Source organism: Carcharodon carcharias, chromosome 7 (genome assembly GCF_017639515.1).
Source record: "Carcharodon carcharias isolate sCarCar2 chromosome 7, sCarCar2.pri, whole genome shotgun sequence".
NCBI classification, from domain to species: Eukaryota; Metazoa; Chordata; class Chondrichthyes; order Lamniformes; family Lamnidae; genus Carcharodon; species Carcharodon carcharias.
In genome coordinates this window covers 23,843,877-23,867,506 of record NC_054473.1, presented here as the reverse complement: position 1 = coordinate 23,867,506, position 23,630 = coordinate 23,843,877, and the positions used below count along the sequence as shown (strand labels likewise).

Genomic DNA, 23,630 nt, shown 5'->3' with positions numbered 1-23,630 from the left:
CGCAGTCTCTCTCCTCGAGTTCGATACCTTCATCCTCATTCTCTTGGGTGAAGACGGATGTGAAGTATTCATTCAACACTCTAGTGATGTCCTCTGGCTGCACCCATAGATTGCCCCCTTGGTCTCTTATGGGCCCTACTCTTTCCCTGGTTATCCTCTTCCCATTGATATACTTACAGAATATCTTGGGATTTTCCCTACTTTTACCAGCCAGAGCTTTCTCATATCCCTTCTTTGCTCTCCTAATTGCTTTCTTAAGCCCCAGCCTGCACTATCTGTACTCCACTAATGCCTCTGCTGACTTGCTTCCCTTGTACCTGCTAAAAGCCTCTCTTTTCCTTCTCATCGTAACCTGAATATCTCTGGTCATCCTTGGTTCTCTGGGCTTGTTACTCCTTCCTATCACCCTAGAGGGAACATGTTTAGCCTGTACCTTCCCCATTTCCTTTTTGAACACGCCCCACTGCTCATCTGTAGATTTCCCCACAAGTAGCTGTTCCCAGCCTACCTTGGCCAGATTCTGCCTTATTTTACTAAAACCTACTCTTCCCCAATCCAAAACATTTTTTTGCAACTTGTCAATTTCTTTGTCCATATCAAACTTAAACTGTACTGTGTTGTGGTCGCTATCACTAAAACGCTCGCCCACCACCAACTCAGCCACCTTTCCGGCTTCATTCTCCAGAATTAGGTCCAGCACTGCACCGTCCCTTGTTGGACCCTCTACATATTGACCTAAAAAGTTCTCTTGTACACATTTCAAGAAATCCACTCCATCCAAGCCCTTAACACTATGTCTATCCCAATTAATGTTGTCCCTAGCAAAACTGAATTCAATGCCTGGATGAGTGCAGCTCCAACAACACTCAAGGAACTCGATACCATCCAGGACAAAGCAGCCTGCTTGATCAGCAACCCATCCACCACCTTTAACATTCACTCCTTCCATCACAGTGACATCAGTGTGTACCATATACAAGATGCATTACAGCAATTCGCCAAGATTCCTTTGATAGGACCTTCCAAACCCACAAACTCCACTACCTAGGGCAGCAGATACATGAGAATAGGATCACCCTCAAGTTTCCCTCCAAGCTACTCACCATCCTGACTTGCAACTATGACACCATTGCTTCTGTGTCCCTGGGTCAAACTCCTGGAACTCCCTCCCTGACAGCAGGGTGCTGCAGCAGTTCAAGTAGGTGGCTTACCACCAAATTCTCAAAGGCAATTAAGGATGAGCAACAAATGTTGGTCTTGCCTGTGATGCTCACATCCCATGAAAGAATTAATAAAAGCAATTTCAACTGACTTTGAGAGAATCCACCAAAATATATTTTTCAAGCTGAGTGCAGAAGTTGTGGAAATTGAGAATATGTTAGGTGGGAAAATAGTCGCAGACTCTGAATAAATTATAAATAAATGTGGAAGTGTAGAACAATCCAAATTTATTTTATACTTTAACATGTGGAATCTATGAGTATATGTTCTGCAGTGTTTTTACTCAGCACAGTTAGTTACTTGAGGTCTGGTCTAACTATATAATTTGTATGTTACTGTCTTGGGCTTATAGTGCAGCATTCTATTTGTTTTTTGTGATGAATTTTGGCCGAGAAACAGTACAGTAATGAAAATCTGTAATTTCTCTAAAATGTCTAGGAAATCTGTAATTGGTTTCAAGAATTTTTCAAGAATACTTTTGAGAGCTTGCATCAATTGTAAAAGGATCAGTTGTAATTTCTTAATACTGGTCCCTGTGACATATTGACCCTTGATCTGGAAACTGTATCAACAGGAAGGAAGCTATGATCTGCACGCTCATGTGACCAGAGGCAAAGCAGCTGCAGCAGGGGAAGAACAGTGAAAGCACATTTAGAAGGAGCTTTGTGTATAAAGTTAAAAGGGACAGGAAGGCGAAGACAAAATTATAACAGAGATTGTGAATTGGATAATTCTACAGCTGTGCTTCAGTTATGCCAGAGCTGACTAGACTGTTTAAGGTTTATTAAAGAGTTAACTAAAGGAGTCTCTGGGCAATCTGTGCCATCAAGACTGTCATGAACCTAGCTAAAGACGTTCTGCAGGAGTATGCTGTTTGAGTGATGGCTGTCTCCAAGAAACTCAGAAGGAATGGAGCTACTGTTGCAGGTGACTAAAGCCCCAAAACTATTGAGTGAGAAAAGTGAGATCCAAGGTATGGGGTAGACTTTTGCATATTGAAAATACTGAGATATTGCATGTACTGCCACATTTGCATGGGGAGTGATGCGAATGCTTTTAATCTTGTGAGGTAGCCTTGTTGTATCTGCTATTCCATGTATCATTTATAGGTTGTACCGACCGTAAGTTACTTGTTAATTCATGTTGATCCTGATTTGTATTAAAGTTACGAAGTGAAATCTTATTGGTAATTTATTCATTTAGAGGTTGTTTAGTTATTTTGTTCTATAGTTTCCCCACAGGGATTGTAACATTTTATTGATTGCTGTTCTATAGTGGTTGGGCAGATTGGCTGTCAGATCTGCTAACAGCCCTAATCTTCAACTTAATTATTAACTATTCAACACCATTCATGTCTACTGTTATGTTACTTACTTTTTCTTCCTAGTGTAGTGCTTTACAGAATAAACTAATTTAATATTTTTTCACACACCTATATAGCATTAAGTTCCATCATTTATTGGTACATATTATAGGCTTACTGATATGTACTAGTGAAAGTGACATATTTTGTACTTATTTTACTTGTTTTCTATGGTCCATATGAGGAGCTTGTCAGAAGCAGTGCTTTACACTTTTGCATATTAAATTTAATCTGCATTGTGTCTGCCCACTTATATATTTTGTCCAACACATGAGCTGAATCATGAGAATCAAATGTTTCTCCTAGTTTGCTCAAATGTTTAGATGGTACCAACTTTTATTCAGTTTCTGACTCCAAATGATTAATCCAAATGAGAAACAAAATGAGCCCTAGCACTGATCCCTGAGGTATCTCACTCCATAGTCCCACCAATTCCCCCTTTAGCAAATAATCCAGTGCTCTCTAATCTTCAACCAATATTTATCTATTCCCAAATTCATTTCTCAATCATCACTGCTTTGATTTTAACTAGCAGTGTTTCAGGAAGTTTTGGAAGCCCAGGTGCACCATATTACAGCACTTTCCAAGGTCGACATGGAATGTTATTTTCTTCAAAAACAAGAAGGTTGTTAGATTTAGAATGGGAAGAGCCTACCTATATTTGCTCCTGCTTACTAGGTTATTATCATAGAGGTAATCCTCTAATTTACTCCTGAAAATGAGTCCATTATTTGACCCATTATTGAAGCTTCTGCTTTGTTACCAATCATACCTGCCAGTTTTAGAATGCAGTTAGGCTCCATTGTTAGAACATATCCAAATGTAATAGCCTGATTTTGAAGCTTAATAATAGTTTTTTGTTCCACTGTTGTAAGATGGCAATCATGGTCAACTTCTCAGACAGATCATTTGCACATAAGATTATCTGCCATAGTACTGACTCAGGCACATATGTATAAATCAAGAGCCATTTTGAGTAATACAATTGTACACTCAGCATTTCATACTATGGTTTTGGAAAATCGCTCATTTGGTTGATTACGTTCATTGAATAGTCAATATTCTGAATTCAATCTTAGCAAACTATGCATGTAAATAATTCACAGAACTGCTTAACATTTTAGCATCATCACTAACATAAACAGATTTCTGGTAGCAAGTCCCCTTATCCTCAAGGAAAAGTGACAATACATTTAATTACTTCGCTATAACACTTTCTTCTTGATATGCCTCATGGATGACATCTTCCTTATTACTTCAGTGGAAATAATTTTTGGCTACAGATTATGGAGCGTCGTACCCATAGCCCATTCACTTTTCCTTTAAATTATTACAGATCTCCTGGGCCTTATTATAAATGTCCTGTGTATCTTCAAGTTCCATTATTGAGAAAATTTTCCCGATATTATCTTTTCTAGAGTTTCCATTCCTTCTGACAGTCTGTGGTTCTACTTCTTCTGTTTTATGCAGCTCCAACAAATCTTCCTCTGAAGCTGAACTATAAATGCTACCATGTTTACTCTGAGTGAAGAGTCTTCTTTTGCCTTCTGCTGTGAGATCTAGAAGGTCAAATGAGTCACTAGAAAGTATGCTGTCATCACTAATTACACTAGAGGGGCGGCTCACACTTCTCTGATGTCTCCCATTTGAAAAGATCAGGTCCTTTAAAGAAGCAGAAAGTTTTAGTGATGAAAAATCATCTGGCAAATCTAGACTAATGGAAAACTTTCCATTGCGTTTCAGAATTCCTTTTTTCCTGTATTTAACCTCTCCTGTTGAAGGCATTTCTGACTCTTTGCCACCTGCTTTGGAGGGAATGGCAGCTGTATCCCTGTCTATAGATTCACTGCGTTCTGGAGAAGAAGAATAACCAGACTCTCTTTGGTATGAGTTCTTTAGGATCCCTTTCTTTGGCATGCTAGTGAAGACTGTAGTTTGCACTGTGTGCACCTTGTGAAAGGTGTTTACAGGTCTTATGATGGTTGTGCTGGTTTCAGTCCATTGTGATTGTATATCCATAACTGCAGGTGAAAGAAGGTCATTGTCAAAGCTGCTCCTAATTTTTAGAATCCCCTTCGGTTTTCTCTTTGCATCTTTGGAAGTTGATTTCTGCAGTTTCACATCTTGTGGTTGTGTCATATCATTTTCTTTTTTTGACTTCTTTAAACAAGCCTTTTGCCTAGCCTCTGTTAAATGGGTAGGAATCTCATGCCCAGAACTCTCCCCTCCTCGTATATTTTCAGTTTCCTTCATCCCTTGATTTGTGTACCCTTCCCTGTTTTGCCAGTCAATATAACGAGCCAGTAGTGGTGAGTGACAGTCTTTATCAGAGCTACAATCGCAAATTTTTGTATCATAGCCCCAGTTGACCCACCAATGGTTCGCAATATCTTCAATTGTTGCACGTTTCTCTGAGTTTACTGTTAACATCCAATCAATCAGGCCACAGGCATCTGTTGGTGAAAACATGCCATCATATTATAATGAATCAACAAAAGACTTTCCAATTCTTCCATTTTTAACTAGGAAAATGGAAAAAAGAGAGTAGTCATCATAATCTATAGACTCATAGACGTTTACAGTACATAAGGAGGCCATTCAGCCCTGGTGGCTATGGCAACACAAGTGAATATCTAAATACTTCTTAAATGTTACCAGAGTTTCTGACTCGACCACCCTTTCAGGCAGTGAGTTCCAGACTCCCACCGTCCTCTGGGTGAAAAAAATTCTCCTCAAATCCCCTCTTAGCCTTCAACTCTTAATCCGTGCCCTCTGGTTATTGACCCCTCTACTAATGGAAAAAGTGCCTTCCTATCCATCCTATCTATTCCCCTCATAACCTTACACACCTCTATCAGATCCCCTCTCAACCTTCGCTGCTCCAAGGAAAACAACCCCAGCCTATCCAATCTTTCCTCATAGCTCAGACCCTCCAGCCCAGGCAACATCCTGGTATATCTCCTCTGCACCCTCTCCATTGCAATCACATCCTTCCCATAATGTGGTGACCAGAACTGCATGCAGTACTCTACTTGTGGTCTAACCAGCGTTTTATACAGTTCCAGCATAACCTCCCTGCTCTTGTATTCTATGCCTCTGCTATTAAAGGCAAGTACTCCATCTGCCTTCTGAATCACCTTTTCTACCTGCCCTTCCATCTTCAGGGATCTGTGGATATGCATACCAAGGTCCCTCTGATCTTCTGTACTTTCCAGGGTCCTTCTATTCATAGCGTAATCCCTTGCCTTGTTAGCCTTCCCCAAGTGCACAACCTCACACTTTTCCAGGTTGAATTCCATTTGCCACTGCTCCGCCCACCTGACCAGCCCATTGATATCCTCCTGCAGTTTACGGCTATCCTCCTCACTATTTATCACCCTATCAATTTTCAATCCATCACTAAAAATACTCCAGTATAACAAAACAAATCACAACGTTACCCCCAGTTCTTCCCTTGCCTAATTGGGAAAACCTAAGCAGAGTAGCTGCTGAAATAATATTGACTTAATGGGGACAAGAACTTTAAGGGAAGGCAAGCACAGTGATGTTTATTTGAATTGTTCAATGTTGTTTTATTATATCACATTTTAAAAATATTTCCCTTGCTTTCTATCACTTTCTTTTCCCCTCTAACATCTGTATATTGTAACTTATCTACTGTAAAATTCACAAATCATAGGTTATAATCAATTTAAGTGCCAGCAAAAACAGTTACATGGAATTCCACTCCCTAAATAAACTTGGCCCTAGTCATGTGGAAAACAAATAGTAACATCAGTTGTGATTGAAACAACTGATCTGTTGACCTGGTGTATTTGTTCTTGCACAAAACGATTAAAAGCCATTTTTACTCAGTGGATACTTCTGAGTTAGAAGATTATGACTTCAAACCCAATCTGGACATTGAGCACATAATCTAAACAGACATTTTAATACAGTAAATGATGTGAAACTAAAGTTTCAACCGCCGACTGAAGTTAAGAATCCCATGATGTTTTTCAAACAGCATAAGAGTTCTCATGGTGTCTTTGCTGACATTTCTCTTTCAAACAACACGATCTTTAGCAGATTAGTTGGTCATTTATTTCATTTGCTGTTTGTAGGATTCGCTGTCACGTTGATTACATCCCAAGTGGTTACACTTCAAAAGTAATGCATTGGTCCTGGAGTGTTTCGGGATATCCTATATCCTAATGTTATACAAATGCAAAAAGCATTATTGCTCCAGAGCTTGTTATAATTACTTTAAAAAATTTGCTCTTGACATGAGCAACAGTAGCAAGGCAGCATTTATTGCCAATCCCTGGTTGCTCTAAGAGCAATGAGGTCAACTACATTAAGACTGGAATCATGTATAAATCAGATCACACGGGGGTGGCAGATTCACTGAAGGGCATTAATTAACCAGTTGTATTTTCACAACAGTCTGCTAACTTTCATAGTCATAACCTGGTTACCAGATCAATTCAATTTCACTAGCTGCTCAGTTAAGATTTGAGCTCCAAGCTTCTAGTTTATAATTTAGCACCATAAATATTAATTAGACCCTTACGCAGAAACTTGCCACAGTATAATCATTATTCGTGCAGAAATCTGCAACTACTTCGTAAGATGTTGGGTTTACTGAAATCTCTATAATTCCTTACCAGAACTCTGGTGAGCTTTCTTGTATTCTCCGTGACTGATCTGCTGTACTAAAGTTTTATAAGTCCTACTATCAAATGGCATCGTTCCACACACCAGTGTGTACAGCAGAACTCCCAAGGCCCAGCAATCAACCTAACACACAATAAAATATTTGATCATCAATCCCAGTGAAGAAAGTAAATACAAGATTGTTTCAAACTCGACACATTAATTCCACTTCATAGGACAGGATTTTTAGCTTGGCGAGTGGGTGGGCGCCCGACCAGACCGAGCATGAAATGAAGCGCGATGACATCAGCTGAGCCTGCCGACGTCAACGCGCAGTTGCGTGATAGTTCAGTCGGCGGGTGCACGCCAGAGCCAGCAGTGTGCCTGCCGACAATTAAAAGGCCTATTAAAGTCATTAAGTTATCAGTTGTGCTTAATTTTTCACTGCCCGTTAAACCTAATGGTTGATGGGCAGACGAAAAGGCAAAGCGGCCTTTGCATTTTTTTGGAGGGTTCCAAAATCAAATACAAATGAAATAAAAACTTTAATTATTAATTGCTGATGTCACTGCTCGGGTGACAGAGTCGCATGAGGGGACATGTTTCATTAAATTTCTCTGTTCTTTAATAATTTTTCCAACGTAGTCTTCATCTCCCTGAGGCAGCTCCATGCCTCAGGGCGATTATTCAGCGCTCTTCCGCGCGCATGCTTGAAGATCACGCTTGCCCTCCACCGCTCCCCCCACCTGCCCAGACATCACTCAGCCCTGCCGCTGGTGTACCACGCTGGGCAGGCCTTAATTGGCCCGCCCACGTAAAATGGCAGATTGTAGGTCGGGAAAACCCCCTCCCTCCGGCCCCCGCCCATTCCACACGCCAAGGGCAAAATTCTGCCCATAGAGTATCTGCATGTGTTTCTTTGTGTTAACTAAACAAAATTAGTTCGGTTTCGGCTTTTAATTAATAAGTATTAAACTGCCAGTAATTTTTTCAAAACCATCAATTTTCTAACCGATGCCATAGTAAACCCTCTCCCCATCTGAGGCAGGTGCCATGTCTGTACTGTAAAAGATATCCGTGCCAGCCAAAATATTTGGATGTCCCCATATTCTGGCAAATGTACCGGTTGCAGATAATAAAAAGCCAGGAATCTTGACTCACCCCACATCCTCCCACAAAATGGGTCCACCCGATATGTATGGACATATTCCATTCTGGGACTACATTTAGTCATTATCAGAACTGTTATCTGGAGCTGCGTGATAATTGTGTTTTGTAGCATCTTTGGGTTGTGAAAAAGCTTTTTAAATGATTTAATTAACAGCCCACCTCAGGTCCTTGATATGGGAATCCATTCACTATTTCAGGTGAGGCATAAAGGGGGCTTCCACAGTATGTCTCCAACAGCTGATCCTTGTGATACAAATTTGACAACCCAAAGTCAGCGAGCTGAAAAACACCCACAAGGTATAAGGATATTGGATTACATGATAAATTCAGCTGTTTATTCACATTTGAGATTCACAGAAAAGGGGTTATATAATATTTCATTTGGTTGTGCAAAAGAAAGATTCTATATGTGTCAGGATTTTTCTATAATATTTTGCAGTGTGTCCTGTAAATTGGAGGTTCATTGATTATAAAGCAATAGTCACATTCATCAAATTGCATCAAGTTTCTATAAAGCTGTAGTGCAAATGCAGTTGTATAAATCTGAGTTGCAGTAGAGCATGATGAAAAGGTCTGTGATATTTCCAGCAACATTCCATCACTCTTATTTAAGACTCATGAACAATGCTGTGCAGTACTTGCATCAGTGAATTAGGATGTGCTTAATATCCAAGTAACATTCAAAATGGTATGGAATTTGGGTGGCAGTTCATAAAACGGTTTTGCTCATCTCTCACCTGGGTATCGCAGGGTCTCTTAAATGTTTTTGTGAGCGAATGAAAATGTTGTGCAAGTAAAGTTAGAAGAATTCTTATTGCTGAGGTGAATTTTAATCTTAGAAAGTATATTTGCAAGATTGGCATTCTTCAAATTCCATTTATTTATTTTAGTCTTGAAGTTCTTGCCAAATAAGGCATTGTGTTCTCAGCTATTTTTAAATTATTTAGAGAAGTCTGGAAGCTAGCATAATGTTTTGTACTTATTTCAACCAGTTAAACTCATGAAGAAAATCAGAAGTTAAATAATGGCCACATTTAAATCGAATCTTATTCCTAATACCTTTTTTTCATATAGCCGTATGTTAAATGTTCTGCCACCATTAAAAATTTAAATGAGATATTTATTCTTCAGGGCACACGACCATTATTATGGTGGCACGTGCTTATATTTTCCATTAATTATTGTCTGCTTCTTTCTGGGCTGTCCTCAAAACAGGATTCCTGCTGGTCATGGAAAATCTGACAAAGTCATGAGATTTTATAAAGAAAGGGATGAAGCTTTTCTGACTTTGGGCAGAATTCCAAGCTTTTCCAATGTTTTTCCAGCGTCAACTTCGCCTTCTCGTAATTGCTTGGTTCGGTTGTATGTCTGGAATCCAGTACAGGTTTTGTTCTCTTCTTGCCTGATCCCATCCATTGACTCTGTTGATTCGCTGCTTCGGAGACTGCCAGAATAACAGCAGTAATTGGCCGAGTGGTGTGCGCCAGAATCCCCAGTTCTTCCTTTCTTGCTTTCCTTGTGTGAGGAGAGGTGTGTTTATTTGTCACTTGCAGATTTTTGTTGCTGTGGGGAAATGGAGGACTCGGCAGCCGCTTTCCTCCGAGCTGACGCATGGTAAATGGAAAATTCATGGAATTGTCATGGAAAAATCATGGAATTTTATTTTACTAAAGGTGCAGGAACCCTATCAAAATGTTAAGGATGAAGCTTTCCATTTTCATCCAGTTTTGAGTATTAAATTAATTTGGTGTTCTTCTGAGGAATATCCACATTCTTATATGATAGGAATGTTTATATTGGTGGGAATTTTTTCTGTTATCAGTATTTAAAATACACAATCATATAATGGCATCATTTATTCAGTTTGACTTTCACCATGTTTTGGAAGTCAGATCCTTGGTTTTCTTTCCCCTCTCTACTGATTCTTAAAAGAACTTCACTGGTAATCTGGTTGGAAAATTGAATAGAGGGGTATTACAATAGTAAAGCTACATCTTACAGAAAGGGAGCTGGATGGTTCTTGGAGGAGGAACAAATGGTAGCCAGAAATGTAGCAATAATTTGAACTAGCTCTTTGCACAATTAGAATAAACATACAGGAGATTTGGTGATGACATGCTATAACATCCTTAAACAAATCTTCTCCAATTACCTGTAAACATCTTAATTATATCAAAGAAGTGCTGATGCAAAGAATTGCTTCCAATGGTCAGATTCATAGTGGTTTGATAAACAACTGTAGACCAAAAAATATCAACACCAAAAGAAGCCAAAGTCACCCAATTCTTTGCTACTGAAACCATAAAGATTTGAGAACATTTAGATAGGAATAAGCTCTGCAGACTGTCTCTATTTAATAAAATATAAATTAGTCACTGCATCTGGCAAATATACACTAAAGGGAAACATTTACTTGACCATGCATTTAAGCCGTTAGATTTGTTTTACTGCTAACAGTTATGGCTATATGATATCATAGTGATCTTACAGCTCTCCTCCTCTTGTGGCTTTGTGCTTATTTAGCGTCAAAATTGATCTCATGGGGAGGCTATGTACAAAGGCACTGTAAGACTTCAATTATATGCTAGTATCCTTGGGCAGGACTTTTCGCATGCTGTGGTTTCCTGCCCCGCCACCCAAAGAGTCAGTGGGGAATGCATCCCCACCGATCACAGCAGCCTTACAGCCCTTTAATGCTCTGAATGTTAATTGACTTGCGCCTCACTCGGACAGAAGTCCTGCTTCAGAGAGCTGCTGGCCAAAATGATTGGCCATCAGCTGTCGAATACCAACAGTGCCAGAAGCTGCAGTGGACAGGACTGGGACTGCAAGTGGTCCCCAGAGTCTCAGTCCTGGGACTCCAGGACTAGCTAAGTGTGGGGGTCTTGGGGAGGGGAGAGCAAGTGTGGCCCAGGAATTGGGCAAAAGGTGGACTGGGTGTTGGTAGAGAGGTCGGGGATGGAGGGAGTACACACAGGGGGCCAGACCTTTTTTTGGGGGGAGGGGAGGGTCCTTTTTTTGGGGAGGGTTAATTGACCACTTAAGGGCCTCAATTGGGGCAAGGATGGGTGTTTGGCCTAGGCCTTGCCAGTCCCACCATAAAATTGTAGAGAGGTCAGGGCGGGCAGAAGCCTGGTGGGAAAGCCATCTGAGGAATTTTGCGGTCCTCCTCCCTGCCTGCAAACTCACTGGCCGGGGAGGTTGGGGGTGGGGGGGGGGGGGGGGGGGGGGGGGTGTAAAATTCTGCCCAATATTTGTGTAATTGTGAAATATGAGCAGATTACCTGTACAATAGGTAATAAGCTATTTGTTAAAATGTTTATGATATAAAAACTTGTGTTTCAAAGCTATTGTAGAGAAACATTCACTATGATAAAGCTTTCTTTCTTTTTTTCCCAAGGGCTCTGAGGAAATCGGTGCTTTTAAATTTAATTTGTTTTTTTTTTAAGGCAGACCCTAATTAAAACAGAAACTGAACTAAAAAAGGGAAACAGAAAAGGTAAACATAGAAATGAAACTGACCCTCCCAGTTTCTAAGGAAACAAAAAATAAACTGAGGTTTGGAAATCAAAACATCTGGCAAACTGAACCTAGCTGAAAGATAATAAAAGTCATACATCAGTCCAAGCTGTGCAGTAGCAGTTGATGAGTCCACTGGTACAAGCAAGCTGAAGAAGAATGAAGAAGACATTTTCAGCTTCTGGACCTGGACTAAGTTGCTGCAGCTTTTTCTGTTACTTGAATATTACATCGGTGGATCTACTCCATTCAAAGTGAGTTGAGCAGGTTCTGCAGACATGTGCCATTTGTGATAGAAGAAGACATGCTTGTGGAACTTGGGTTGGTTGTGTGCTGCTGTTGGTTGGGGATCAGACTAACTCCTAGGCCAGGATTTCCCAGTCAGTGGGGGGCGGGACCCACTCACCAACGTGTAAAATGATGCAGGATGACATCAGGCAGAACTCCCAACATCACCCAATTGAGGCCATTGACAAAGTCATTAACGTCATTAGCGGACCTGCCCATCCAACCTTAAGGTTGGCATGCAGGCCGGGAGCCCTGGCAGGCATTGGAAAAAGCATGAAACCTCATTCATGGGCGGGATGAGGTTTCATGTAGGTTTTTAAAAATTTTAATAAAAGTGTATTTAAAAGTGATGGACATGTCCCAACTCATGTGACAGTGTCACATGAGGGAACATGTCACAGAAATTTTTTTTTCTCTTTTTAAGATTTTTTTATTGTGGAGCCGATCTCCGTGAGGCAGCACTTAGCCTCAAGGAGATGAGTGCACTCTTTCACACTCCTGAACGGCTCCTGAACTTCCCCCCTCAACAGGGGGAAAACTCTGCCCCTAGAAGGAGAGAAGCTTCAATTCCTCATGAGGAAGGCAGAGTTTGAAAGACTTTGTGACTTGAGTGTGTCACCAAAATCTGAGTGAAGTGCTGAGCCAATTCATAACTGTTTTGGTTGTATTTGCCATTTAATGTGCGATTTATAGTTTCTAATTGAGCACAATTTGCCTGTTAATTCATATTAACTTTTGTTGATTCTGGATGTTAGAGTATAGGAGGTTATCTAATGTAGTATTTAGTGCTTGCTTTGGTTGACTTATGTGTAGTTAAAATTCTTCTGTTTTAAACCGTGGAATCTCATGACTTCATTCTTTCAGTAAATAATTGGGATTTTGAATTTTGTCTACTTTTTAAAAAACAAGTTACTGGTTTCTACTGAGATCATTAACAGTGTGATAGGCGCCTTCATCTCTGAATTATGTTCTACTTCATGATTAAGGGTAAAATCAATAATTTTCTGTAATGAATGCTGGCAAGTCACAATCCCCTATATGTAAAAAAATGTGTTTTGAAGGGATTCAATCAACAATACACAAAGGGGAAAAAGTGATATGAAAAAAATTCCAACCTTTATGTTAAAGTTTTCATCCAGGAGAATGTTCTCTAGTTTCAAGTCACGATGCACAATTCCTTTCTGTATGGGGGAAAAAGACAAATGTCAGAGTCAGTGAATTGGATCAAATTGGTTTGGGTTGGGTCAGATGTAAAAACTTTAAAAAATCTCAAACCCAAACCCAATCCACCTTGAAGCGTTTCCTCTCAGTTTTAACAGAGACAGGAAGAGGGCTGAGCAACTAAGCCCCTCCCAGGAGGCAGGCTCATAATTTAAATATTAAAATAAGTCCATGTGCCTCAGATTTTACTTTCCTTCCAGGTTTACCGGTGTTAGGCTGGGTTTCCTGGGCCTCAGGAAACCCAGCAGTTAAAGGGAGTGGAAACTGCTGCACGGAACAGGGAAGTGACTTTTCAGCACTGCTTGCGGGCCAGGAGGAGCCAGAGTGCTTCCTCCCAGGCTATCAAGCTTACCTGGGTGCCTCTACAATTGTTCGATCCTTCTTCTGAGATCAGACCCTGTTCCAGGATCGTTGATTTTTTTTTTTGTCATAAAAATAAATCTACCTTAAGGATATAAGGAAGCGCATAATGTAGCAGAATACCCACAAATCAAAAAGTGCTTGGCTCAATCCTTCATGTAAATTGTACAAAATCAGAATCCATTTTAGCAAAATTTCTGCATTTTTTTCTAAGGGATTGTCAGATGGATTAGAGTTTAATAATTTTAAATCATATAATTTAATTCACTGATAGAGATAAATATCTAATTAAATTCAGGATATTGGTCCTTCTGAAAGCAACACTTTTTTTAAGTGAAATGAAGAGCTTCAGTGAGCACAGTAATCCTGTTAAACTAACATCTTATTCCTTGCTTTGGGACAAATTTGTAATCCAATCAAATACTTTCATGTGGAACAGATTTTTAAGGTAAATGCAACTGTAGTCAATCTGTGAAACTTCATTTTCTAATGTACCCGTCCACCTGTATCTCTTATATCTGTTATAAAACATTTGGAGGAACACTGCCAAGAAACAAATGGCAAGAACAAATACAGGGACAATTTTATGAATGATCACCACTGTCAAGAAGCCTGATCTAATGGCTGTACATTTTGGAAAATCAGTCACAGTGCCCATAATTAGCTTACATAGGTTGAGTTGCATAACTTCAAAAGTGTTTGCTTGTTTTGCTAAGTCTTTAGGATGGTATAGCACAATGCAAATGCAAGTTGTTTTTTCATTAAAATTAATAATACTAGCAGCAGGCATTCAGAAAACTGGCAATAGCATTACAGTAAAATCAGTTTGAGCACCAAAGTCAATTATTAAATAAATGTTGCCATCACTGTTTATTCAGAGCATTTGCAGCTTCAAGTTTCTGGTCAGCACTATATCACTGGCATTTGGAATAGTTGCAACTTCAAACTTTTTGGAATAGTTGCAACGTCAGTGTCTGTATTTATGGCTGTACATAACAATCAAGGTGTGTTTATATGGGTGGGACATTATTATGTGGCGTACTGTGCAAATATCTCTGGCTGGGATTTTCTGGCCCTGTCATGGTGGGACCTGTCACGGATGATTCAGTGGCCCAGCCAAAAGTCCGTTGACTTTCAGCAGGATCGGACGATCCCAGTGGCGGCTGCGGCTGGAAAATCCCATCCTTTGTTTTGGTGGTGAGAGATGGATGGGAATGGACATATCAAACTATTCACTTGCTACTGAGTAACCCTGTTAGCTATTAGAATTTAGTCAGTTCCCATCACCCCCATTACCTCCTCTCCCATTAATCCTTCTGGGCAGAAATATATTAACGTGTAAGGTTTTATTAATATGGTGGCATTGGTAAGTGTAACTTGTGGGTACCACACACAAAGTTCCTACCAAGAATAGGGTGGAACCTTTTTTTACCTTATGACAGTAGTGAACTGCTGAGACGATTTGCCTAAAAGCTTTGCGTGCTTCATTCTCCGAAAGCCTATGATGCTCGTTTACATAATCGTACAATTCACCATTACTGCAGTAGTCCATTATAATGATAATTTTATCCTTATTTTCAAAAACTGCAGAAAAAGAACACAAATGATCACTGAATCTGGAACATATTGTTTTATCACCTAATATTACCAATCACATAAAGACAAACCATGTGCTAGTTCATGAATTTTAGCTTGACGCTCATTTCCACAGGCATGTATAATAAGCACAATAAAGGATCTAAGCCAAAAAATGCTTTCCCAGGGAAATAAGTCAGCATGTTCCAATTCCCTTAGGTTGAGATTATATAGTAACTCTCCACACCATAGAGTAAAACTATATTTCTCTACCCCTTATGAAGAGATTAATGTTATATCTCTCCATCCCATAGGAACAGAGCAATGCAATATTTCTACATCCACAGACATAAAACTGTATCTCCATAATTCATAGCTAGGGGGCAATATTTGCATCTTTCAATCTCATAGGTAGATAGTAATGATGTAGCCCAGCCCCCATATTGACAGTGATAGTTCTCAGTCTTACAGACATGCTAATCCTCTGGGGCTGATGTTAATTTTTGATGGGTGTGGAAGATGGACAGTAGCAGATTGGCTGTCCTTCATTCACTCTGCCCGATATTCCTTTCTAGGGTATATCGTTGACCTGCTACCATCTGTTTTCCACCTCAGTCAAGAGTTAAAATCTACACTGTTATTTTTCTCAGGACCAACAAGAGATGCTTACACTCTGGGGATAATCATCATTTTCACAGCCTGACTGGTAATATGACAGACTATAGATTGAATAATACCTATCATGTATAATATTTTGCCTTTAGAGCACATGTGTGGCGTTTTCATCATCATAAGTTTTGATGATACTCACCTTCATTAATGCGTATGATATTAGGGTGGTTAAGAGATGACATGATCTCCATTTCTCGCTGGATGTGGATCCGATCCAGTTCCTCTTGAACCCTATCCTTTCGGACAGATTTAATAGCTACCTATGAACAGGAATTTGAGATGACTCATAAGAACTCAAATCAGGTGTTGATAAAAATTTCAGTTCAAAACTTTAGCGAGGAAGATGTAAGCATTTATTTCAGACCCTCTAAACAAAGGTTGTGAATGGAGATGGATTTAGAATTGCTCCTCTCTGCTCTGTACACTTATTAGAGGATATTTTGTGAACATGTTGTTTCAGTGGACAGCAAGTGCACTGAAGGTTGAAGAATTGAGGCTACGGTGTTGCCTGATCTCTGACCAATCCTAACTGTAAGCAAGGTTATTAACTGAGAGTCAAGGATCACACTTTATAGGTATATGTTTCCACTGTGCACAGCTGGCATGTTAATGGTTCTGAGACCCCAAGCATCCTGGTGTTTTCACCGATAAACTATGCAAATACTTGGCCATGTACACTTGTGGGGAAGAGATCTTCTAGTCACTGTAGTGGCATCATAAGCAAATTTTTCCTGTGGCCTAATAATTTCTAATGAAAATTTTAATGCTTTTATGAATTCACTTGGAAGAAATAAGCAGAGGAAATCTTGCTCAAGTTGTTTTTACACAACAACCAGTGGAAATACTGAAGTGTCAAGAGTGTCAGTTCTTTATCTATATGCCATGCACAAAAGTTTCTGCTTTATTCTCTGTTGCTAAGTAGTATAGCAATTCTCTTTTGTTAAGCAACACTATACAGTGCTGTGTCTCCTTAGGATGCTGTTCACTAAGCTCCTCCCTAATTATTTGACAGAACCTAAGCATTCCAAATTCAGATTTGGTGTTGTCATTTGGAATTTTTTCTCTGATCCAATCAAGTTTCTTTGAAAGAGATAAAAAAGACCTAGACGATTATCGCTATTGGACACAATTCTTGTTCTCAAGCAAGATTATATTGTTTTCAATTGGACTCCACGTACTTTCTGATAACTTTTATCAGGCAGTTCATGGTGTTAGACCATTCCAGTTTATTTTTATACAGTTATCTACTGGGCAAAGAGAAAAGCATGTAACTCTGCAATTCCAGAAATGTACAAGGATTACTTCAAGAATACCTCACTCCAGGAATGTTTGCAGATAGATACCATTACTGAATTTCAGTTCTTGGCTTTTTGTGGCTGTTGGAGCTTGTGGACAGTGTATGTTCAATGCTAAGAAGAACTAAAATAAATCTTTACTAATGGTGAAAACTAACTGTAAATATTTGCTGCTGACTTAATGAAAGTTCCTAATAATTACTCTGTCCTCAATCTGCTCAACAATCATTTAATGAATGTTTTTACAATTACTATGTGCTCTCAGACACTTGTCTTTATAATATTTTGCCTGTTAGGGACAATCTGTCCCTATTTTCTTGAAGATATCTTTAAAAACTGATGCTTGGCCACCTCGGGTCCTCCTGTAAAGCAATTTTCCCCCATCAGCTTTCAGTGTGTACAAATAAATTTAAAAATTAAATTCTCTAACTATTGTAAATAATGGCTCAGTTCTTGGCCCTTCTTGCCTTATTTCCTCATCTTACCTGTGCCATTTCCTGTCTAACCTTTCCTTAGCTTGCAGCTCCTCATTATTTCTGTTTATCATATCTCTTTCATGGTTTTCCTTATTTTGCTTCAGCTTTCTTCCCTTTGATTGCCTTTTTATCACTTTTTAACTTTGCTTTTCACTCAGCTCCAAATACCTGACCTCTCTGGGATAAAATACATAAGTGAAATACAAAGCCAAGAATTGGTGTTATTAATGGGCAAGTACTTAACATGTCCTGATGAAATTCCTATATTTACTATTTTAATGAGACATTAGCTGATTTAAAATAAATAAGTTGCAATTTTCACAAGCTTTGTACAAAGTGAGGATGAAATTGCTCATGGCTGGTAGCATGGTAACAGGCTGTAGGATATCAACTGTCTACTTTACATTATCCTCAAATTGCTTATCCATTAAAATTGAACAATTCCGCCCCCAGTCTGCTTAAAATATAAACCAAACTCCTTTGTATTTTGTTGTCCATTAAGTTACCCTATATTTCACTCTAGATCACATTTGTCTGTGAATCAATTGCTTTGTTTCCAGGAAGTTAGAGAGGGGTGAGGCTATAAAGGGATTTAAGCAAAAAAGTGTGAATTTTGGTGGAGATGCTAGGGACCAGGATCCAGAATAGGTCATTGGGCACAGGAGTGATGGGTGGATGAGTAGGATCTGATGTGGGATAGGATGTGAACAAATAGTTTTGAATAAGTGAAGTGGTCAGTAGAGGATGGAACCAGCCAAGAGAACATTGGAATAAAAAGACTTGCATTTATGTAATGCCTTTCAAAACTTCAGGGCATCCTAAAGTATTTTACAACCACTGAAGGATTTTTGAAGTGTATTCATCGCTGTAATGAATAATTGTGTCTGGAGGTGACAGCTTTTTTTTTATACAGGGTATTACTGCATTACAACAGTGACTACACTTCAACAAGGAGATGGATGAGTATAGCAGCACCAAATGAGCCCAGACAGGTGGAAGTTGATGTTGCAGAGGTGATGGTCTGTGTGGTTGAAAGAAGCTAGAAGGTTAGTGTTAAGTGATTAGTGATGGTGATGTAATTAATGGGACCATGGGAATAGACAGACCATGGGGAAATGGCAGGTCAAGCAGATGGACATATGGGAAATTTTATATGGAAGGAGCGTTTTAAACAGGCCAGTGAATTTTAGGAGTGATTGTCAGAGGATTTGAGATGAAGATTGAAAATGTTGTGATGAGAAATTGCTTGCTTAGAGGCTCAGGAAAGGGCAAATAGGAAAAATCTCAATGCTATTTTGGGAGTAGATATGATTTTAAAGGAAATGCAAGAGGACTGAAACAGGCTGAGGTGTTTAAAGGAGGATAAGACTGGGAGAGACTTGGTGTTGGAAGGCTGTTGGAAACTGTGATGGAGGAATCATAGTTTTCTATGTAAGGTTATAGTAGATGGGCCAAATGCTTTCTTTCATTTGTACTCATCTTCATGATCATGCACAATAACAGTCCTCTCCAAGCATTATCAAGACACCATCCTCAGAATACCCAACTGAGTTATCATCGTTGCAACATTCTGTCCCGGCATTTTACATTTGCCTGTATTCAAAATATATTGCCTATTCTGACTGTGTAGTCATACTATATATTCTTTTCTGACCTCATAGTTTTGTTCAGAGTCTTACTGCATGGCATCATTGTGTTTTTAAGGGATCTCTAACTTAATTTAATTTGGCAGCATTTGACTTCACAGAACGTGTGAAGCATTAAAGGCTTTGTGTGTTTATTTCAATGGAAACCTTGTGCTTGACATCTTGTTTAGATAATTTAATCCATTTCTTTATTGGAAGTTCCTCATTGCTCACACATTTCTCCGCACCACCCTCAGAACACGCAAGCCACAGATTAACCATTTTCAGAATTGGTTGCTTTGAAGTGAGAAACTCATGTTCTTGTTCTAATTCCTGAGTCCAGCCACGCGCCTCAAACTGGTGGAAGATTAATGACAGGAGACAGATTGAGGGTGAGTACTGGGGGGAGGTCTCAGCACTACTAAATCCTCTCATTCTCATGTGTATACGCAGATGGTTTCTCTCTGCACATCAACAATGGCAACTGACAGAAATTAGCACAAGGATCATCAGAACTTTCTCGAAGGGGAGCAGTTTAGAACAACTTGTACAACAGTGTTCAGTACTACTTCCAATATCTGTGGTTTCAATATTTCATCATCTAGTAGGAACACATTTGGTTAGTCACTAAAAACATTTCACTTATCAGTAAAGATTTACTTAATGTAGTAAATGTCATATTAGAAATAGGGAATTTTGGCCTAGGATTAGGCCAAACCCTAGGATTAGGATGAATCCCCAACCAAGATTTTTCTGACAAACTGATGTCTATCCCTCTTAATAATAAAATGTTTCTGGTGGCCATTCAAACATTTTAATCCTTGGGAAATGGTTTTTATCCTTTGGCCCTGATGTATTATGGTTAGGGCGGGTTTCGCTAAATGCCGTGGAGTTTCTCTGCACCTGAGGATTAGGTAAGTTTTGTAGTTGTTGTGGGTAGAGATTGTAAGGGGGATGTGTTGAGCATGGTCAGGGGGAGTCAGAGAGAAGTCACACTAGTTTTGTCCCTTTATTATTTTTGTAACATTTAGGCTTATATACTGATTTACTCTTAGATTTGTACTCCCGGTGCACTCTGTCCCTTCCTGTCATGGTCTGTTTATCATTTCCCACATTAATACCTTTCTCTCCTGCCTTTGACTTATCTTTAATCCCTTGTCCCCACTATATAATTTAAAACCCTCCCTACTGCCCTAGTCATGCAGCTCACTAGAACATCGGTTCCAGTATGGTTCAGGTATAGACCCATCCCAATGGTACAGCCCCACCATCCTGGTGCCCATGCCTCACAAGCCAGAACCTACTTCTCCCACACCAGTCTTTGAGCCATGCATTCAGCTCTCTAATTTTATGGACCCTATGCCAATTTGCACATGGCTCAGGTATTAATCCAGAGATTATGACCTTTGATGTTCTGCTTTTTAATTTAGTGCCTAGCTCCTCATACTCTCTATGTAGAACTCTTTCCTAGTTTTACCTATGTCATTGGTACCTACATGGACCTCGACAGCTGATTCTCCCCCTCCCACTGCAAGTTCCCCTCCTGCCCTGAGCTGTGTCCCAAACCCTGCACCAGGCAGGCAACACAGCCATCTGGGCTCCTCACTCTTTGCTGCACAGAACAGTGTCAATGTGATGGCATGTTGGAGGAGATCATGGGGGTTGGCAGGATGTTTACAGGTAAGCTTGTGGGGCCAGACCAAAACACTCCTGCTCCTGCTGGCCCACCAGTAGTGCTGTAAAGACACTTACCTTATGAATCCCATTCTTCTTGCCATTTTTTTGACACCGGGTTTTCCGAGGCTCAGGAAACAAGCCAACATGGGTTAAAAATAGAACCATCGTAAAAATGGAATGTTCCTTTAAAAGATTTTAATAACCAACACATCTCCTAAGAGTGGATTATCATTCCTCTCCTCCTCTTGCCTCATTCAACTTCCATTATAACCAGAAGTGCATAGGCAGTGTGCAGGGAGGCAGTGATGTCATGATATTGTCACTGGACTGGTAATCCAGTGACCTTGGGTAATGCACTGGGGACCCAGGTTTGAATCTCACCATGGCAGATGGTGGAATTTGAATTCAATAAAAATCTGGACTTTTAAGTCTAATGTTGACCATAAAAAACCCAATGTTGATTATTGGAAAAACCCTTCTGGTTCACTAACGTCTTTTAGGGAAGGAAATCTGCCGCCTTTACCTGGTCTGGCCTGCATGTGATTCCAGACCCACAGCCATGTGTTTGACTCTGAAATGATGTAGCAAGCCACTGAGTTCAAGGGCAATTAGGGATGGGTAATAAATGCTGGCCTACCAGCGATGCCCACATCCCATGAATGAATTTTAAAAAAAGAGATCAGGTTGAGCTCCTGTTTCAGATTTTTAATTCCCTTTTAATGACTCTTTGCATCTGGCACATATCAGAAATCAGCCCCATTTTATATGGCTAATGACTGTAACAATTTTTCAAATGTATGATACTCAATCTCTCAAACTACTGAATGGTTATGTATTAGTTAAAATTGCAAACTAATTCAAGACTGTAATTTCTGATTGTAGTTTTATGGTATATCTTTTAGTTGACCATGAAATGCCTACATTACCCCTGAGATGTAGAAAATTTGCCCAATTATGCCACTAAATGAGATGCTCATATGTTGCCATGTTTTATTTTCTGCTCTCGTGTAACTCTGTGACTCTCAGTCTTTCCCTGGCATTATGGCATAAACCTGCATTTAACCTCAAGGCAACAATAAAGTGTAATGAAGTGAACAAGCCTTTTGTCAGCAGCAGAACAACCGCTGTGTAAAGGATGTGATGCTGGCTCCAGTTTGAGTTGGTGTAATATCAGAACTTTGGCACCAGATAAATCATAGAAAATGATGGAATCCAGAAAAATCCTCCAGAGTCTCAGCCTACAGCTGTTGTAAAATGGAGTTGATAATCACTGACACAGTTCGTTCTCCACACTCAGATTTGCCAGACGCCAGGAGCATTTTTGCCATAGTATGCCATAAATTCTGGATAGATCTTAAAGATCCACCAGGAGAATACATAAATGGTTATGTTGCCAATTCAGGAGGAAAAAGAAATGATTCAACAAAGTGCAAGAAGAGATATTGTCCTGCTCTGGTCTCAAGTTTAATTCTTCTCTACTGAAGTTATTAGCAGTTCACCTTTGTATCTAAAACTGTCTAGTAGTAAATCTATGACCAATAAGTCTAAATAATTAAACAGAAGATGGAAATTTCTGGAAAAATGTAGTAAACCTTAAAATGAAAACTACTGAATGTGCATGAAACATTCACCATTCATTTACATTGAAGTAAAGGTTGCCAAAGTGATCATTGGCTCTTATTATTTGCAACTATGTTTGCCAAAATAGCTTGATGGTTGTTGCATAAATTAACGTTATTAAGCCATGCATTTTATTTTTAATTTGCATGTTTATTTGAAAAAGCAAAACGTGATCTTTTTGAAGTTTTCAAAGCTATGCAAGTATTTGATCAAATTGTGCAGCATGGTGTAGAGTTCAAAGAGCAGGGAATAACTGTTAAACATTTGGAAATTCAATAGAAAAATTTTCCCCCCGTTGGGGAGGGGGGAAGTGCGGGAGTGGGCGCGCCTCCGATCGCCATTTTACATGGGCGGGCCAATTAAGGTCCACCAGGAAACGCTATGTGCTCCCTGTGCAGGCTGGGTGGGGGGGGGGGATTCCCTCAGCCAGGATTGCGCTCTTTCACACATGCGCGTGAAAGAGCACACTGATCTCTGAGGCTAAGTGCTGCCTCAGGGAGATCGGCTCCAAATTAAAATTTGCAATAAAAATGATAGGAAAATTTCCCTGACATGTCCCCTCATGTGACACTGTCACATGTGTTGGGACATGTCCATCGCTTTAACTGAAACCTTTATTAAAATTTTAAAAACCCTCATGAAACCTCATCTTGCCCATGGATGAGGTTTCATGCTTTTTCTGAAGCCCGCCAGAGCTCCCAGCCTGCCTGCCAACTTTAAGGTTGGACAGGCAGGTCCATTAATGATTTTAATTAGTGTCTCATTGGCCTCAATAGGTCGTTGACAGGTCAGCTGGAACACAGCTAACTCGGCTGCGCCCCCACAGGCCTGAAAATGGAAATGATGTGGGGTGACGTCGGGAGTTACACCCAACATCATCCTTCGTCATTTTATGTGTCGGCGAGCAGGCCCC

At 39.8% G+C, this 23,630-nt stretch overlaps 1 protein-coding gene across 3 annotated transcripts in view; it reads right to left on the bottom strand.

The window, feature by feature from the left end:
• Positions 1 to 1,431: 1,431 nt before the first annotated feature.
• LOC121280315 (NUAK family SNF1-like kinase 1) overlaps positions 1,432 to 23,630 on the bottom strand; it is a 42,508-nt gene continuing 20,309 nt past the window's right edge. For 2 of the 3 annotated variants that reach the window (XM_041192186.1, XM_041192188.1), the window contains exons 2-7: positions 16,164 to 16,284; positions 15,210 to 15,361; positions 13,312 to 13,377; positions 8,549 to 8,668; positions 7,231 to 7,363; positions 1,432 to 5,037 (exon numbers count right to left, since the gene is read on the bottom strand). In XM_041192186.1, coding sequence (XP_041048120.1) covers positions 3,896 to 5,037; positions 7,231 to 7,363; positions 8,549 to 8,668; positions 13,312 to 13,377; positions 15,210 to 15,361; positions 16,164 to 16,284 — 1,734 coding nt within the window. In that variant the 3' untranslated portion in view covers positions 1,432 to 3,895. The remainder of the gene's footprint in view (positions 5,038 to 7,230; positions 7,364 to 8,548; positions 8,669 to 13,311; positions 13,378 to 15,209; positions 15,362 to 16,163; positions 16,285 to 23,630) is intronic. The other variant, XM_041192187.1, reaches the window with a different exon arrangement.